Source organism: Camelina sativa, chromosome 2 (assembly GCF_030686135.1).
Source record: "Camelina sativa cultivar CO46 ecotype springtype chromosome 2, ASM3068613v1".
NCBI lineage: Eukaryota > Viridiplantae > Streptophyta > Magnoliopsida > Brassicales > Brassicaceae > Camelina > Camelina sativa.
In genome coordinates this window covers 20,906,875-20,924,384 of record NC_141881.1, presented here as the reverse complement: position 1 = coordinate 20,924,384, position 17,510 = coordinate 20,906,875, and the positions used below count along the sequence as shown (strand labels likewise).

At 35.7% G+C, this 17,510-nt stretch overlaps 3 protein-coding genes and 1 pseudogene across 8 annotated transcripts; 3 read left to right on the top strand and 1 right to left on the bottom strand.

Moving 5' to 3' along the window:
• Positions 1 to 23: 23 nt before the first annotated feature.
• On the top strand, positions 24 to 1,241 carry LOC147948966 (putative FBD-associated F-box protein At5g53635). The gene is made up of 3 exons (XM_087477559.1): positions 24 to 520; positions 610 to 750; positions 847 to 1,241. Exons 1-3 carry the CDS (start codon positions 50 to 52, stop codon positions 1,132 to 1,134), a joined length of 900 nt encoding a protein of 299 aa, XP_087333685.1. The 5' UTR covers positions 24 to 49; the 3' UTR covers positions 1,135 to 1,241.
• Positions 1,242 to 3,686: 2,445 nt separating this feature from the next.
• Positions 3,687 to 5,197, top strand: LOC104753650 (F-box/FBD/LRR-repeat protein At1g51370-like; annotated as a pseudogene).
• A 463-nt stretch (positions 5,198 to 5,660) lies between these two features.
• Positions 5,661 to 6,017, top strand: LOC147948965 (putative F-box/FBD/LRR-repeat protein At5g22670). The gene has a single exon (XM_087469393.1). It carries the CDS (start codon positions 5,661 to 5,663, stop codon positions 6,015 to 6,017), a length of 357 nt encoding a protein of 118 aa, XP_087325519.1.
• An 8,452-nt stretch (positions 6,018 to 14,469) lies between these two features.
• On the bottom strand, positions 14,470 to 16,436 carry LOC104760445 (DEAD-box ATP-dependent RNA helicase 20-like). Of its 6 annotated transcripts, none has more exons than XR_015581097.1 (6): positions 16,074 to 16,341; positions 15,593 to 15,849; positions 15,268 to 15,450; positions 15,095 to 15,178; positions 14,938 to 14,981; positions 14,470 to 14,817 (listed from the first exon to the last, which is right to left on the bottom strand). XR_015581097.1 is itself a non-coding variant. In XM_087486630.1 (6 exons), exons 1-3 carry the CDS (start codon positions 16,157 to 16,159, stop codon positions 15,415 to 15,417), a joined length of 387 nt encoding a protein of 128 aa, XP_087342756.1. In that variant the 5' UTR covers positions 16,160 to 16,405; the 3' UTR covers positions 14,470 to 14,817; positions 14,938 to 14,981; positions 15,095 to 15,178; positions 15,268 to 15,414. The 6 variants fall into 6 exon arrangements, 4 of the variants coding, with proteins under 4 accessions (XP_087342756.1, XP_087342757.1, XP_087342754.1 ...); XM_087486630.1 differs by having other exon boundaries at positions 15,593 to 15,857; positions 16,074 to 16,405; XM_087486631.1 differs by having other exon boundaries at positions 14,470 to 14,849; positions 15,593 to 15,857.
• Between the last annotated feature and the right edge of the window lie 1,074 nt (positions 16,437 to 17,510).

Sequence of the window (17,510 nt, the reverse complement as noted above, 5' to 3'; positions counted from 1 at the left end):
CCTTTGTATCTGTAAGACACTTGTGTCCTTAAAACTCCATGAGGTGGTCATGACTAATGCTGCCGAGTTTGTTTTCTTACCTTGTCTGAAGACTATGCATCTCAAATATTGTTATTACGGCAAAGTGGCCACTTTTGAGAGACTGATCTCTTGTTGTCCTGTCTTGGAAAAGTTGAAGATTGTTGAATGTGAGACTCAAGATTATTATAAGTGCATTCAGGTGCATTCTTTGTCAGTGAAGAAGCTCAATATCAATCTACGCGATTGTATAGGTGGTAGTGAGAAATACGGTGTTGTGATTGATGCTCCCCTATTAGGCTCTTTGACTATTGATGATGACAAAACTGAAAGTTATATAATAAACAACTTGAGTGCCAATGCCAAGTTAGATATCAATCTCGATTTTGGTTTGCAAGATCTTGATGAAGCAAGCGTCTCATCGAGGAGAAGTAGCATCCGCGATTTTCTGCTTGGGATTTCAAAGGTCGAGGAAATGATCGTATATCAAAACATTTTAAAGGTACATATGTCATATCAATATCCGTGTATACAGTCTTGTCTTTATCATGGAAGTCATATGACTCACATTATGTTTCTTTGCGGTTCCAGATCATCTTTCATTACTCGAAATTAGAACCGATGCCTCAGTTTGGTTACATGTCCCGCCTGTATGCTTATATATATGTACCTGATTTGAAATGGTTACTAACTCTTCTTGCGAGCTGCCCAAACCTGAAATCCCTCATCTTGGTAATGATCTCCTAAACGCTATGTTATCTTTATGAATGTGTTCTGCCTATCTTCTCTTCTCATTGCCTTTTTTTTCTCCTCTGTTTTTAACCTCAGGTATGGGATTTTTACGAAGCACAGCAGTTGCATTCCGAAGAAATGAATCATATGAGTTTTCCATTTGTTCCCGAGTGTTTGCTATCTTCGCTCAAGTCTGTTGTGATCAAAACCAGCATCTCGGGACATGCTTCAGAAATGAAGATAGTAAGGTACTTCTTAGAGAATTCTGTAATCCTCAAGAAACTGACTCTACGTCTGAATGATCGCGCAAATGTCAATGGCATCTTGAAGAAGCTCCTGAAAATCCCAAGACGCTCCATCACATGTGAAGTCGTTGTAAAATGATAATGGTAAAACACTAGAAAGAGAGCTCTCTGCCACACATGAAAGCAAGTGTTAGGCTTTTTATTTATGTTTCCTTTGGAGTTAATAAAGATGAAATGAAAACTGTTGAAATACATTTGCAAGAACTCTTTTTGTTGCTCTATCCATGGTTCTAGTCACGATTGTCTACAGTTTAATGATTGTTAAATTAAATTTGCGAAAGCACTTGCAGTTTAATGATTGTTGAATTGAATTTTATGAACTGCAACTAATCTAGAATTTGTTCTTGAAGACTGATCTTCTCATTCATGAATCAGTTTTGTGTCTTTTGTATCATGAATCAGTTTCTGTTCATGAATCGATCGTGATCTGTTTTTGTGTTTTTTAGTTTTGTGTCCTTTGAATCAGTTTGTAAGAACTTTGATTTAACGATTCTTGTCTGCATTGATTTTGGTTCTTGATGTTTAACTTTGATTTATGTGTTGTAACCAAATTTTTTATGTTCATACAGTCAAATGTTCTTTTATGCTCATACACTAAAAATTCATCGTTATCTGTTACTTTGCAAAGCTCCTACGGGATTGAGTCTTTAAGAGTTGTTGTTGTGGTGGATTGTTGAGTTGAGCATTTGCAGGTTCTGTTGCTATTCGTTGTTCTGTGTTAACTAGGAATTTTATGTATTTTGAGTTCTTTCTATACTTCATAATGTGGATTCAGTTGAAGTTTAACCTTAGGCTGATTGTTAAAAACATATGCAAGATACGTGGCTGCTCTAAGGGGAGAGACTCTTTTACCAGGAAGTCTTACCAAAGAATCCAACCAACCAGTGCCAAAGCTAGATGACACGGTGACAACCAAAGCACAGTAAGGATGAATTCTTTGAAGATCCGATTTGCTTTTGCAGGTTAATATTGCTGGTGTCACGGGGAAGAAACAGAGTTGATCCAAGTAATGATTTTTCCCTGTTTCTTACATTTCGTATCCATGTTCTCTTTTTGTCTTTTAACTCTTTATTCGCAAATGAAATAAGGCAGTTTTTTTTTGTTCTGAAACTTATATAAAGGCAGATGTATTCATTTCTTATATGACAAAATGAAAAAAAAAAAAAAAAAAAAAAAAAGCTTCAAACTTCTTCTTTTTTGCCATTTTATAATTTTCAAAATATTTTTTGTAATATTAAGGTTTACTATTGGAGGCATGCAATTTTACTTAATTCTAAAGAAGTTCTTAACTTAGACTTTTCAAAATATATAGTTAAAACTAGATAGTAACCCTTTTGATTCTTCTCCTTCTTAGTTTACCCTTTTCATGGTATCTATACTATAAAGTACGAGTACTCTGTACTCAGATGACAGATGGTGTCTAACTTATGGCCGATGGTGTCTAACCTTGGTAACTCGTACATCTTTTTGTCTCTCTAGAGTATATGAATTCCTAAGTGTTTGCTATATGAGGAAATGCCATTTGAGGAGATGAATCAAGTCGGTTTTTCAACTGTGCCTTTGTTGGTGTTCACTATCGTCTCTCGAGGAATTGATGCAGAAATGGAGCTAGTTAGGTACTTTTTTGAAAATTTGGCAGTCCTCAAGAAACTCGCTCTACCTTTGCATTATGATGCAATTCAGATTCAAGATGACTTGGTCAAGAAACTACTCAAAATTCCAAGACGCTCAACCGAATGAATGTGAAGTCGTCTTGCTTTGATTAGCAAAACGTAGAGAGAACATATGTAAGAAAAACAAAGTGAATATGCATTGTAGTTTCATGGTTGGTATGGCTCTGGTCGATGTAAGGTGTAGGCTTTCGAAAAGAGAAAGGTACTTTCGTTGGATTCTCTCAGTTGAGTTTATAGGATCATGAACAAAATTGGGTATTTCCGGTTAACTCCAAATGGAGGTTTGGTTGTTACTTGGTTGATGATTGGTTATAATCCGAAATCTTTTGCATTGGAGTTGGACCAATTTATTGGTCCAGACCGGAAAAACCAAATTGGTCCAATTAAAATGTACTATTGCCGTTTATCTCATCTCTATGAATTTAAAATCTCACGAACACACAGCACACCGTTTCAATAAACCACAAGGACCCCAACGAAAGAGATAAACGGCAAGGTGTTTCCACTCTTAAAAATAGCGTCAAAGGAAAGGGCGAAATTCAAGCGCCACTAATTCACAACAGTGAGTGGTCTAACCCTAAAGGCATTTGGATCGATGGTACTACTCGCTATTCTTACAGTGTTCTAAAGGCTTTAGGGTTCGGAGAGGGATTGATCTGCCGTGCTAATTAAACTCCATTCCGGTAACGATATTCTTTTCTTATACTGTTGCTTGATTTTAGTCATCATCAAAAAGCTTGAAAAATCTAACCTAACTCAAGCCCTCGCATGTTATTTTTTTGTTTTATCTCGAAAATTTCGAGTAGGGGTTTTAAGAATCTATCTGTGTCCGAATTTTTATTGTATCCAACTTTTGTTTGATGCAAGCCTAGTGTGTCCTTAATCTCGTAACTGATTTGAATATACTACGTCTGTAATGCAGATTACTTGTGTGTGAAGAAAGAAAGAAAAAAGAGAAATGGTGGGTAGAAAGAATAAAACCAAAATATGTGACAAAGCCTCACATGAGGAGGAGGAAGATAGGATAAGCCAGTTACCGGAGTCTTTAATATCTGAAATACTTTATCATCTCTCTACCAAAGATGTTGTCACAACAAGTGTTTTGTCTACCAAATGGAGAAATCTTTGGCAATCTGTTCCTGGATTGGACTTAGACTCCCGTGCGTTCTCGAACTTTGATGATTGCGTGAGTTTCATTGAATGGTTTATTGATTCCGACAGGGAGTCATGGATACGCAAACTCCGGTTAAATTTGCATCGTTCTTCTGGTGCTTTTGATCTCACCTCATGGGTTGATGCTGTGACTAGGCGTAGGATTCAGCATCTTGATGTTACTTGTTACTGCAGTGAACAGATACCCCTGAGAAGATAGACCTGCGAGACACTTGTACACTTGCGAATCTGTTGCGGTTTCTTGCCTAGTCCCGACTTTGTTTCCTTACCTCGTCTAAAGTTCATCCACTTAGAATGTGTTAGATACTCCGATGAGTCCACTTTGGAGAAACTTATCTCAGGCTCCCCGGTTTTGGAAGATTTAACGCTCATCGGAGTTTCTACTCGTACTGAAAAGGTTATACAAGTGCGCTCTCAGTCTCTAAAGAGAATCCACATTCGTCAGCTCCGAGTTGTGATTGATGCTCCTCTACTCCAGTGCTTGAGGATTAAGATTGGCACAACAATAAAGAACTATGAGATAGTCAATTTAGGTTTCTTTACCAAACTAGATATAGATGTTGAATTGATAGGCCATTCGAGTAGTTACTACATTCCTGACATGCTCACCGATATATCAAAGGTCAGGGACCTAGTTATTAGTAATGCTTTCTGGCAGGTAAGTATACTTCTCAACGTTTGAGCATATATAAGTATACTTTTTTCAAGAAAGTTTCTCACCTTAACATTTTTATATTACGTGTTTACTTCTGTTACCAGGATATCTTTCGATACACGAAATCGGGACCGGTGTTAGAGTTTCAAAACCTATCGCGTTTGAATGCTAGACTTTCTAAATCTGATCTTGAATCATTACCACTCATTCTTGAGAGCTGCACAAAACTAGAATCTCTCACATTGGTAATGAAATAATATAGCTCTGATACCCAATTGATATCGTCTATGAGAAAAGCTTTTATGTATCTCTCTACACTCAATTCTGTTTCCTCTGTTTTTTTTTTGTAGGAATTGGTCAAGGACGAATCCAAGAGTCGTGAGAAGAAGAAAAACCCAAACGTGATGTTTTCAACAGTGCCTCAGTGTTTGGTAACATCGCTCAAGTTTGTGGAATTGAAACGTTCGATCACAGGCTATGAAGGAGAAATAAAGCTGATAAGATACTTGCTGAAGAATTCAACAATACTGGAGAAATTAAGGCTCAATGTTCACTACTCGAAAAAGGCAATGTGTGGATTCCTTAAAGAACTCGTTGCAATGCCAAGAGGCTCTACCGCTTGTGAAGTCCTTGTTCTTTAAATTAGTCTTTTTGACATATGTTGAACATTTCGTCTGAGGTTAAGTTTGTGATCGTTAAATACTTAAAAAAACTAGGTGATTTTCTTGAGGATATTTGTCTTTGAGATACAAGTAAACTGCAGTTAGCTCTTTATGTTATTACTTGGTGGTTTGGTTGCTGATCTCCAATCACATGCGGAAGTAGGTTAAGCCAACTACCTGATCCGTTAATAGGTCATATTCTTTCTCATCTTCCACTTAAGGAAGAAGCTGTTAAGACAAGCGTTTTATCAACTAGATAGAAAAGTCTCTGGCCTTGGCTTCCTTGTTTGGGTTTGGCATGCTGGCACCTCCCAAATTTCAATGCCTTTAAGAGTTTTGGTGACAATTTTTTCGATTCCAATAGGGCTTCATGCATACACAAACTCACCTTAATTGTTGATGATGAAGATGATGAAGATGATGATGCCTCTTATCTCATACTATGGATCGCAAAGAAGCCAATTTTGAGAGACTTGTCTCTTGCTGTCCTGTCTTGGAAAAGTTAAAGGTTTTCGGATCTGTGTATAGGGATGTCAATGCCTTTCGGGTGCTCTCTACCTCATTGAAGAAGCTCTGTATAAAGATGTTGTTATCTTCGCTTGAGTATGTTGATATCAAAACCACCATCTCGGGATATGGGGCTGAATGGAAGCTAATAAGGTACTTCCTAGAGAATTCCACGATCCTCAAGAAACTGACTCTGCGTTTGAATTATTATCGTTCGGATGAAAAGCACATAGTGAAGGATATCCTGGAAATTCCAAGACGCTCTATCACATGTCAAGTCGTCATATATTGATATATATATACGAGTAGTTATCCCATGCTACGCACGGATTTAGTTTACAATATTTTTTGTTTTTTAGTTAGAAAATCTTTGTTTGTTTTGTATTGCTCGGTTTTTTTAGTTTTGTGTTTCTTGAGTTTCCATTGTATACATTATAATAGCCAGTATATAATCTGATGCTGGTTCTTCTTTGATACATTTGTCTTCAGATCCAGATGAGACCATTAATACTTTACTTTCCTTAACCCGTGTGATGCTAATACCAGCGGAAACAACTTTTTGTTGTATTTCCTATCAGTGTAAAACCGGAAAACTTAGCAAAAGTCTATAACTATTCAGAAACTAACCTTTGTTGTTTTTCTAAAGGTAATACCTTTTGGTGTTTTGTTTCTCCGGCGTCCTGAAAGTCAAATCATCCTCGGCTTTGTTAGACCTACACAATTCATCGTCGGCTTTGAAATAATGAACTTAAACATCAGTGGCACATATAACGGAAAACACTTTACAGTACCTGTTAGAACGGCGCTTCTTGGATGCTCTCCTTCCAAATATAGCAGAGGGCTTGTAACGCCCCGACCGCCACCTCTTAGTGGGTCCCATGTTCAATCCCAGTCCATGGGCCCGCGTTCCTTAATAGGTCTCACGTCCTCTCACTAGGCCCGTGAGCCCATCAATAACCGACGGTCGGTTTGCTACGTCCGGGAGGCTTTAAAGACTTGTTACCGTCCCTACAATTCACCACATGATCTTTCCCTGTGTTTTGTCCTCACTCGCACAGTTCCTGACAGTCACTTCCCGGAAGGGGGAAAAGGGCCATTTTCGACATGTACAATCTCAAAAGTGTCAATTTATACATGTACAAACTCTCGGTGCCAATTTCTACCTATACTCAAATAAAATTCAAATTTCATACCCAATTATAGAAAAACTGCCGATTTCAGAGTCAAAATCAATAAATATTAGTCAAGAGCTGACTCAGATGACACGTATTAGATGAAGTGGCATCGTATAATAAAACGACGTCGTTTTGATGCTGTAATTTCGTTTTACAAAACAAAGAAAGCAAGACCCATACTCGAACTCGGGTCGATCCAAGTTTTTATCAAAGCTTTAACCATATGATCCAACGGCCCCATTCGGTATACTTGGGAACATTAATAATTATATCCTATCCACCCCCGAGAATCTCCCTCTTCTTCCTCTTCTTCTCTTCCTTGACATCGTTAATGGCATCATAATTTTGCCTTACTCCTTCCTTAATTTTTACTGGAAAACAAAAACCCTAGTGATGAATTGATGATGATTGTGATCAAAGAGGAACATAGAATCTTCAAAATTCAAAATTTTAAAAGAATCAAAAAGTTAAAAAATCAAATTTTGGGAAACCATGATAGAAGTAATCAATTAGCAATTGGACCAACAGAAGCGGATCTAGATGGAGAATAAACCACCACGGAGCAGCCATTAACGATGCCAAGAAAGAGAAGAAGAGGAAGAGGAGATAGATTCTCACAGACGGATATGATTATAAACAATAAAGTTTCCTAATATTTTGAATAAAGCTGCTGGATCATATGGTTAAAGCTTCTAATCATTCTTTGATGGACCTGGGTTCGAATCTAGAGGCTTACAATTTTTTTTAAAAACGAAACTACAGCATCAAAACGACGTCGTTTTAATATATGATGCCACTTCATCTAATACGTATCATCTGAGTCAGCGCTTGACTAATATTTATTGATTTTGACTTTGAAATCGGCAACTTTTTTATAATTGGGTATGAAATTTGAATTTTATTTGAGTATAGGTAGAAATTGGCGCCGAGAGTTTGTACAGGTATAAATTGACACTTTTGAGATTGTACAGGTCGTAAATGGCCCTTTTCCCTCCTGGAAGGTCACCGCTTAACTCTGGAGTTCTCTCAGGACCCTTGAACGAAAAGATAAGTGCCCTTTGGTGACATAGGTGGCCAAATCAATTCTTTTAAATCTCTCCGCAAGTCTTTGAAACCGGGGTGTCACAGGGCTCACCGTTGCATTCAAGAGTTGGGATTCCCCCAGTTGTAGATGGCTAAATTAACAGTTACAAACTTACAATAAAAGTAGTGGGGGTCTGAGGGGGATGGATTATTCACATTAATAGGAGGTGTACGTTAATCTGCTAATTACTGCACAAAATAAAGTAATACATCTAAGGGTGAGTCTCCTTGTTCTATTTTGATGGATGTGATGGTGAACGTTTGGTATGTGGCAGTGAAAGTATAGTGAGCCACTTTGATATTGAAATAGAAATTATTTCCTATTAACTCTTTGATAGCATCAGGCACGTCTTTCGCAGACTCGGTAGAGTTCATCTGCAATTGATATTTTTGGAAGTTGTTAGCATTTTAACAGGGCAAAAAAAGGAGGAAGGGTTATTTGGCTTCAATCTAAAAAATGAGTACCTTGTTGTCAGCCAGGTCAGAATTTGTTTTCTTTAATAGTTTTGTCGCCTCTTGATTGAGAATTACAAAGTTTGTTGTGGTTTGGCCATCATCAGTAATCACTTGAATTCGGTACCTAGATGGAAACATGTGAGTGGGCTCTAAAAAGAATAGAGACAATATAGACGAGGGTAAACATACCGAAGTATTCCGACAGCTTGGTCTGGAGGGCAGGTGAGACAGGATATGATGGAGCCACTTGTTTTCATTTTTAGATTGCACCCTGTGCATGAAATATAATTCCAACCATTTCGTAATACAATATCAACCACTCTCACTTTACACCATAAGCGTGTTTCCTACAAAGCAATCAAGAGATTGAGTTAAAGAACCAATCTCTATAATTTGAACCATAATAATGTTTAAAATAGTACCTTTCCCCCTTGTTCTTTGATGTAACTCTCAACATCTAAAATCATGTACCAAGCATTTGGGTCGAAATGACTGCTTTCATCTACAATTGGTGGGACAATCACTACAAGAATATAATTATATTAAGACGAAATGTTTAGTCACAATAAAAAGAATTTAGTTACAATATAAACATTGTTACGAATTTGTGACGATTTTTGAATGGTTGCAATACAATGGTCACAAATTTTTATTTGTAACAAAAACGTCATAAGAGTTGCAACGAATATATTAGTAACCATTTTGTCATCAATAATTACGACACAAAAAAGTAACAAAACTGTCTCAATTACAGACTAACAAAACGTCTTTAAATCGTCATAATTCGTGTTTAAAATAACGTTTTAATTATGTATCTTATTATTAAGAAACTATAGTCTCAAATGGTCACAAATGATAATTAAAAATTTGTCGCAAAAGTTTAACAAATACTCAAAATCATGATATTTTATGACTATCATAATGTCCAATCTTATCATTAGAAGTTAGTTTCAAATGGTCACAAGTTATTACTAAAAAATTCATTACATTATAAAAATTACAACTAAAAAATTAATCTCAAAACAATATTATTTTTTAAAATTTATAATCATACAAATTTTTTATAATCATAAACATTAGATATACATTATAAGCTATCTTTATTCTTACAAAGAAAATAAATCACAAATTCGACCAGATGCATATATTCGACCATAACTTTCATATTATAATTCCTATGGAAACGATCTCAGGCTCTCTGAAAAGGTAAGACTCAGATATTTCCAACGGTGGGTAGATCAGCTTCTGGTTCAATTTGTAGCAGTGGGAAACGATTTTACAAGATGACTGATGTTAATTTGCGGATCTGCGCAGAATAGGTTTGAGAAAACATGTATAACTTTTTATCTACAAAAAAAGTTACAAATTACTTTGGGGAAAACTTACATCTATGGGTTGGGAAAATGCTCACCAAAATTCGTCCATAAAAGAGTCTGTTTACCCCTTGTTTTCCACCATCTCCTAGGACATGTAAGATCTGTCGTTAATCTTAACTGTGGCTCCTTGTTTTCTTTCTCTCAAATGGTTTACTCTCTCTCTCTAGGTTTAGGAGGCACGAAATTATAAAGAATAAAACCCTAATCATCTCTTAAATAAGTCTTGTTAAATTAGGGTTAGACCCTTGGCTTAATGGGCTTTGTATAAATGATATAACAATTTATACTATTTTATGACTAATATTTATTCATTTTAATGTCACAAACTGTGACTTGTATATATGTTATAAGTTCATAACTAATTTGCAACAACATATTGGTCACAATATAGTCATAAGAGTAACGATTAATATTATCGTAGCCTATTCGTCATTAATTGTGACAAACTTTTGTTACTGTTTTTTTCCATCATAATATAGTGACAAAAATACTATGAATTTGTGACAAATAAATTTAGTCATAATATCGTATTTACAGTGTCACAAATTTGTGACGAAAATTTTTTGTCTCAAAAATACATCTCAATAGAACTATTTTCTTGTAGTGAATACTTTCTTTGCAATGGTTGCTGGCGCCACCAAAAAGAACCTCTTGTTAAGTTATTGCCAGCTGGTGTAAAAGGTGAAATATATTAAAATGAAGAGATGAAAACCTTTGGCAAAACTTTAGGCAGACGGTATTGTCAAGGTTAAGCCAAATCTGGCTTGAGGATGTACATTCAAATACAAGTATCATGATTAGATAGAAAAGACAGTCAATACCCATGTAGAAAACCATAGAAACCAACAAATATCTAACCAAAAAGTGAAAGGTTGATTGTAATTAAGAGGGAGAAGCACTTACGCCCCACTTCCGTGGGTTAACATGGGTTGCATGACCACAACAGTTTCATCTTTTAGGGTTAGAAGTTTGGCATGAGCATCGACTGCAAGTTCACCCCAAAGAGAAATGTATATGTTGTCACCACTACAACCAACACCAGAAATGGAAAACAGCTACACACTTATAAAGAGTGGAACGGAAGTGATTTCAAGGAAAAAATATATTGAAAACAAAAGCAATACCTTTCTAAAATGCAAGTCAGTATTAAATTGAAAGTTGTCTAGGAAAGGTTATTTTGGTCTTTGTTTTCAGATGTTCAAGACGAAGATATTTGGCCAACAACATCTGGTGGGTGGGTAAATGTAAATATGAGTCATATACTGAAGAAGAAAGTGAAGGCTAAAAGACCAGAAAAAACGAAGAATGCAAAATATGTTGTTACCTGGAAGTTATTGCCAGCTGGTGTAAAAGATGAACTATATTAAAATGAAGAGATGAAAACCTTTGGCAAAACTTTAGGCAGACGGTATTGTCAAGGTTAAGCCAAATCTGGCTTGAGGATGTACATTCAAATACAAGTATCCTGATTAGATAGAAAAACAGTCAATACCCATGTAGAAAACCATAGAAACCAACAAATATCTAACCAAAAAGTGAAAGGTTGATTGTAATTAAGAGGGAGAAGCACTTACGCCCAACTTTCCGGGGGTTAACATGGGTTGCATGACCACAACAGTTTCATCTTTTAGGGTTAGAAGTTTGGCATGAGCATCAACCGCAAGTTCACCCCAAAGAGAAATGTATATGTTGTCACCACTACAACCAACACCAGAAATGGAAAACAGCTACACAATTACAAAGAGTGGAACGGAAGTGATTTCAAGGAGAAAACATATTGAAAACAAAAGCAATACCTTTCTAAAATGCAAGTCAGTATTAAATTGAAAGTTGTCTTGGAAAGGTTATTCTGGTCTTTGTTTTCAGATGTTCAAGACGAAGATATTTGGCCAACAACATCTGGTGGGTGGGTAAATGTAAATATGAGTCATATACTGAAGAAGAAAGTGAAGGCTAAAAGACCAGAAAAAACGAAGAATGCAAAATATGTTGTTACCAGGAAGTTATTGCCAGCTGGTGTAAAAGGTGAAATATATTAAAATGAATAGATGAAAACCTTTGGCAAAACTTTAGGCAGACGGTATTGTCAAGGTTAAGCCAAATCTGGCTTGAGGATGTACATTCAAATACAAGTATCATGATTAGATAGAAAAACAGTCAATACCCATGTAGAAAACCATAGAAACCAACAAATATCTAACCAAAAAGTGAAAGGTTGATTGTAATTAAGAGGGAGAAGCACTTACGCCCAACTTTCCGGGGGTTAACATGGGTTGCATGACCACAACAGTTTCATCTTTTAGGGTTAGAAGTTTGGCATGAGCATCGACCGCAAGTTCACCCCAAAGAGAAAATGTATATGTTGTCACCACTACAACCAACACCAGAAATGGAAAACAGCTACACAATTACAAAGAGTGGAACGGAAGTGATTTCAAGGAGAAAACATATTGAAAACAAAAGCAATACCTTTCTAAAATGCAAGTCAGTATTAAATTGAAAGTTGTCTTGGAAAGGTTATTCTGGTCTTTGTTTTCAGATGTTCAAGACGAAGATATTTGGCCAACAACATCTGGTGGGTGGGTAAATGTAAAAATGAGTCTTATACTGAAGAAGAAAGTGAAGGCTAAAAGAGATAAAACGAAGAATGCAAAATATGTTGTTACATGGAAGCTCTCACCCTTGTCTACCATATCAAACAAGTCTAAATAAGTAGAGAATCTAAAATAATCATAACCAATAGAACATTGTCTTTTTTTTTTTAATTTTATGTTAAATTATATTCAAAATAAAAATAACGTTGTTACAACTTGTGCATTAGCTTATAGAAAGCTAGAAGCTATTGCCATACCAAAACAAACGCTTAAAAATTACAATTGCCAGGATCATACCGCCGTATCATACCGCCGATCACCCGAGAGGCCAATGGCGAGTAGTTGATCACGAACTTGTCTCTCTATCCAGTCAATGATGCAGGTGGCAGAGTGTGAAGCCTAGCCGTGACGACGCAGTTACGCTTCCGCCAAATCATATAGATAATAGCTTGGAAGACATACCGTAGGAGGAAATCATCACCCCTGTGGAGCTGTGGGGTAGATATAATGTCGAGCATTGATGACCAATCTGTCGTATAGCGTGCTCCTAGAAGACCCTTAGACAGCGCTAACGACACCTTAGAGCATTGTCTTTTTTTTAATACTATCCAAAGACGTTTTCTCCGTGAAAACAATTCTCCACTTATGGTTGGTGCTTCCATAACGGTTGGAGGATGGAACAACATCGAACTCATTGATGCTGTACAACTGGCCGTTAACCAATTGATCTTGAAACCTAGGCAGAAGATTAGGAAGGAATGAAGCTTGTATAGCACAATCCTGAAACGGAGGACAAATGAATGTGTTAAAATGGAGGTAAATCAGGGGTCAAGAGGAACAAAAATAGAGATAATATACATTTTCATTTAGAAGGAGGCATTCAAGACTTAGTAAGATATTGCTATTTTTTTAAGTCTCGAACTTTCCAAATATGAATGACCCAAACAACAATCCTATTGTTACCAGTCATGTGTGTTTTGATGGAGATTGAACCTAGGGTATAATAGGGAGCTAGTGTTTTTGTTTTGCCCATGGTGTCACAGAGATGGTGAGTGTCGTCAAAGGTAGGTACTTAAAAATAAAACTTAATGGAATATTTGAGGGAGAATAATTAGTGATTGTAATGAAATGGAAATGACCATAAAATGATAGGGGTTTAGTATTATTTTCATGACGTTATAATTGGGTGGAAAACGTAAAAAGGGAAATGAAGGATACACTTTAATGAAATTCTTTAATTACCGTAAAGATTGTAGTAAGTAATAGAGAAACGTAAACATAGTAATGGTTGATATGATTCGGATTTTAAAATTTTATTTCAAACAATTTTAAATTTGATTTAGGACAGGATTAACGTTAACACCAGCGCGGAAAACATAAATAATGGTGAGTTTGAGATTTACCCAATTTGATATCAAAACCAGAGATGAGACCCAATTTGATTTTGCAATTAATATGACTCTGATGGGATGTCAGAGATGTTAACGGAGACCTGTGGCGTATACACCGGGACAAAATCACAAAGGCTAGATGGAGAAAGGAACGTCGGAGGTGAGAAGATGAGAGCAGGTGGGATCAACATCGTTTTTTCCGTATGGTTTTATGGGCCGACAATTTATTTAGGTGGGTCTGTATTTTGACTAATTTGCACTACAAGAAAACAAGCAAATAGCGACTGCACTATTAGTCATTATTTAGTCGCTAAACAGTGTGTTACGATTAAATAGCGACTAAAACCAGTAGTCGTAAATCGAGAGTCGCTAAAATAAATAGTCGTAAAATTAGTCGCCAAATAGCGACTACATTACGACTATTTTGCGTAGTCGTAAATGTAATCGTAATATAGTCACTAAATTTAACGACTACACTACGACTATTTTACGACTATTCTAAATAGTCATAATGTAGTCACCAAATTTAGTGACTAATTGAGGACTAATTTATGATTATGTATTTAAACAATATTGTATTTATACAGCATTATATATATATACTATTTTGATAATATATATTTTATTAATTATTTTTAAATATATATAAGTTATTGGAATGAATTGATATTAAAAATAAAAAATACTATATTTATTATTATGAGACCATAATATCAAAAAAAAACTGTATTACAAAATAAAACTAAAAACATAGTTAAAAATAAGAATACAAAGAATACATCATACTACTAAAAAAAGAAAGTAAATATTGGAAATGCACAAACATCAAGGGTTAATGTTTGAAGCGACGGAGAAGGAGGTTGCTTTGCTTTCCCAAGAAGTCTTTTGCTTTTGAGATGAATGTTGAAGATTTTGACCTGAAGCAAACTGCAAAGACCGAGACAAGGAGAAAGGAAGCTGAGCTGATGGAAGCATTTCTTAAGGAACTTAAGGCGAGGGAGAATGAGCTCAGATTGCCTAATGACACCATCAGAGAGAAATTAGCTGAGCTGGAGAAGAAATAAGTTTGCTTAAATATACATAAACTGGATTTAACAAACACAAACGAGGGAGAATGAGCTCAGGCTGCTTACATACCTTGAAGCGAGGGAGAATGAGCTCAGGTTGCTCACATATACCTCCTAAACTCGATTTAATAAACCCAAACAACTTTGGTTAACAACTGTGAGTCTATATGGTCACATGAATTCTCTTATGAACTGGATTCCCTTGGACTTAGCTCAAGCAAATATACCTTAGCCCTGGAGCGCCCAACATGAGAAGGACGAAATAGATATTGCCTATTCAGGTTACTGACTTCAATAGTGTCCATTTTAATCTGTAACATCGAACAAGAACCAGGAAAAAGAACTTAACAGCGAACAAGAACCAGGAACAAGAACTTCACGAGCAGAACTCAAGCGTTACCTATAATTGGTTGGGCATTGACATGGACGATTGAAGGTAATAAGTAGGAAAGAGTCTTTCCAGAGCCAGTTTCAGCAATGCTAATAAGATCACGTCCCTTCATTGCCATTGGCTAGCCCTGAGATTGTATAGGCGTAGTAGGTTCAGTTAAACCAGCCTTCTTAATCTCTTCCAAAACATAATCTAGGCCAATCAAAAAACTCTTATCAGTAGATATATACAAAAGAACTTACATAGACATGTAAGTGAAACTGATCACAGTCTAAATCAAATGAAACAGAAGTCAAATCCAGTAGTAGTTCTTTTGGATATGAAATCAGCTTACCAGGAAAGCCAACATCACGAAAACTCTTGACAGGTTTGGTAATATCTCAACAACAGTAATTTCCCTCAGCTTACGATACTCTTCAACTTCTGCCTCAGTCATAGCCGCCACAGCCTGCGATTCGACATAGAAATTCTTCTCGAAAGGAGTCAAACCATCCAAATCTAGCTTCCTTGGAGAGTCATTGCCATCACTATCCTTTTTCATGCTTGATGTATGACTACATGAGCTTCCGTATGATGAAGCCCCACCAAACCCTGAGTCACTAAGAACACACAAATTTGAAAATGAAACAAACTCTTCTTCTCCAAAAGTAAACACCACAGAGAATCGAAAACGCTTAAAGCACACGAATTCGATCAAAATTAAGCCGGACTGGCTTCATACTCGGTACAAAGGAAGTGTATAGAGCAACTAAGTGGAAAAAAAATTCTGAGTTTTATCAATTTCAATACGAAAGCAAACACACACACACACTTACCTTCGACGGTGTGTTGTATTCAGAGCGGTCAGCATCAAGTAATTTGGTTCATTCTCGGAAGTAGTCTTTACGGGTAGGTTCCTCATGTTCAGGGATTCGACAGTGAATGAAGGCTACTCCAGAGCGTGAGTAATTACGAGATCTGAGATCCGCAAAAATGCTCTGGTACCAGATCTAAAAACTTGAGAGGATGAAAACAACGACAAGATGAAGATCGAATAGAATGAAACAGCGGGCGGAGGAGAGAAAGTTAATCGGCTAAAGAGACAAAGGAGAAAGAAGAGAAGGGGAGAAAGTTAATCAATCCCTCGTGAAGGAGACGAAAGAGAAACAAGAGCAGGAAAAAACCTTGTCCGTTGGATTAAATTAATCAACGGTTGATAGTGTAATCCATGTGTTTACATATCATCCAATAAAAAGCTTTCATTATTTAAAGAGTAATTTGTTGGATCAAAACATATATACTTTGCAATTCTGGGTTCATAATTCAGGAAATGACATTTGAAATTTATGATTTGGGACTTGGGGTTTTGAAATTTAGAAGAATATTAGACTTGATTTAGATTTAAAAATATTTTTTTTTAGGTTTTAAAATGACTAAGTTTAATAAATTTTGTAAGTATATAGTTTTTGGAAAGACTGATTTATATGTAAATACTAAATAGTTTTACATCTTGGTTTTATAGATATTCAATGGCTATATTTTGGGTGAATGATCTATGATTTAATTTCTATACATGAATTATAAAGGTTTTAAATTTAAGGTTAAGGGTTTTTGAGCATAAGTTTTGGGTTTATGGTTAAGTGTGTTGATAAAAATATAGGATTTGGAAAACTATAGTTTTTTGGGGTTAAGTTTCGAAAAATTAGTTATATACATATATATAATGGTTATGGTTTGGTTTTATGGTTTTTGAATTAATTTATAAGATTAAGAATTTAAACTTCAAAATTTAGATTTGATGATCTAGGTTTTGAAGTTTGGTTAAGGGTTTGGGGGTATAGGGTTTAGGGTTAAGATTTAAGATTTGGGGTTAAGTTTTGAAAAATTAGATTTTCTTTTAAGCATTAAAGCTTGGTTTTATGTATATATAAGAATGGCTATGTTTTAGTTTTATGGTTTAAGAAATAATTTCTAATATTAAGAATTAAATATTCAGGATTTAAACTTTAAGTTTATAATTTAGGTTTTGGAGTTTGGTTAAGGTTTTGGAGTTAAATTTTGAAAATTTATATTTTCTTAAATAGTGACTGATATACGACTTATTGGCGACCTTTACCATGAGTTGCATCTTAGTCGTTAATTTAGCGACTATTTAACAACTATATGTTCTGTTATACAATATAGTCATAAAATAGTTATTAAATTACGACTAAATTACCGACTACGGTAAGTAGTAGCAAAATAGTGACTATTATACGACTAAATTTTTGTAG